Source organism: Chlorella variabilis, assembly GCF_000147415.1.
Source record: "Chlorella variabilis unplaced genomic scaffold CHLNCscaffold_19, whole genome shotgun sequence".
Lineage (NCBI taxonomy): Eukaryota > Viridiplantae > Chlorophyta > Trebouxiophyceae > Chlorellales > Chlorellaceae > Chlorella > Chlorella variabilis.
This window is the reverse complement of record NW_005435069.1, coordinates 807870-809429: the sequence shown is the minus strand read 5'-3', so window position 1 is coordinate 809429 and position 1560 is coordinate 807870. Positions and strand designations below refer to the sequence as shown.

General features: G+C 68.8%; 1 protein-coding gene across 1 annotated transcript in view; it reads right to left on the bottom strand.

Moving 5' to 3' along the window:
• CHLNCDRAFT_137448 (hypothetical protein) overlaps positions 1–1560 on the bottom strand; it is a gene marked incomplete at both ends in the record, with an annotated part of 5649 nt that overhangs the window by 2471 nt on the left and 1618 nt on the right. Inside the window, 4 exons of the mRNA XM_005845040.1 lie at positions 121–219; positions 395–513; positions 791–928; positions 1176–1305. Of these exons, the coding sequence (XP_005845102.1) occupies positions 121–219; positions 395–513; positions 791–928; positions 1176–1305 (486 nt within the window). The remainder of the gene's footprint in view (positions 1–120; positions 220–394; positions 514–790; positions 929–1175; positions 1306–1560) is intronic.

Here is a 1560-nt window from a genome sequence, read left to right as displayed (position 1 = left end):
CCAGGGAGCAGCCGCAACTCGCCACACACACGGCACAGAGCTCCCCCCTCACAGACACCACCACCACCACCACCACCACCACCACCACCCACCCACCCACCACAACACACACCCACACACCTGCGCCTCCCTGTCCTTGTACTCTGACGTGCGCAGCGCGTGGGTCACCCCCTCCAGAGCGTCGGTGAAGGGGCAGGCAAAGTCGTAGGTGGGGTAGCACTGCAGGGGTGTCGTATATGGGAGGGTAGAGGGGCGTTGGCGGGCGGCGCACACGCCCCGCAGAAACGCAGGCGGGCGGGCTGCGTGGGAGCCCCGACAGCACCCCCGGGCCTTTGCCCTCGCCACCACCTACACACCGCCCCCCACACACACCCACAGCCCCACACAGCCCCACCTTGTACTCGTGCCCCGTGCGCCAGTGGTGCGTGAGGTTGCAGCGGAAGGCGACGGGGTCGCGCAGCGCCTTGTTGGCGGCAGACATGTCCAGCTTGATGCGCATGCAGTTCTTCAGGCCTGATAGGGCGCGGCGGGGACGCGGCGGGCCGCGCGTGTGACAGGGGGCGGCCTGACAGGCACTCGCCCCAGCTCAACCTCACATGCCGCTGTGAACACTCCCCCCTCACACACGCTGCTGAGGGGGAGGCATCACCACCACCACCACCAGTCAAGTCAAATCATCTCTCACCACCACCACCACCACCACCACCACCACCACCTCCAGTCACCCCTGCTCCTGTGTCGCCGCAAACATACCCCCCTCCCACCCATTATAAAACTCCAGCCAGCTCACCCTCCTCCGTGGCCGCAAACATCTCCCCCCAGATGCGCAGGTTCTCCTCCACGCTGCGCCCCCGCCGCGCGCTCTCCGTGCCCACCATGCGCTCCTCCCGCATCTGCTCTACCGGGGTGTCGTCGGCGTACAGGTGGCCTGCGGCGTGTGGCAGGGCCGGGACGGGGAGGCGTGGTTGTTGGTGTGTGTGAGTTGAAAAGGAAGGGATGGGTGGGCATAGGGGAGGGCGCGGCCAGTTGGGGAGCGCGAGGAAACGATGTGGGCAGCCAGAGCCTGCTCACCCGGCAGCCCGCCTACCAGCCCCAGCACATCTCCCCCAAGCCACACACAGCCGCAGCCCCAGTCCCAGCCCCAGCCGAGCACCGCACCCGCCTGCCACACCCACCCGCCCTGATCAGCCGCTCGCCGCACTCCTTGAGCTGCGGGAAGTAGTCGCTTGTGTACGTGATGCGCTCGTAGCGCAGGCCCAGGCGGCCGATGTCGGCGATGATGTTCTCCACAAACTCGTCCTTCTCCTGCGGGAGGAAAGGGGGAGGGGAGGGCCGCCCCGCAGGCAGGAGAGGCAGGAGGAGGGCAGGGGGAGGCACGAGGGAGGATCAGGGGCCAGTGGAAGCGGCGGGGAGGCTGCCAGGGAGGCAGGAGGCCGGCTGGTGCTGGGCGAGCGGCCCGGGCAGGCGCAGCCGGCCTCGCCCGGTCAGCACAGCACAGCACAGCACAGCATGGCCAGCATGGCAGGGCAGCCCCCATGCAGCGTGCGCCGCCCCCCCCCC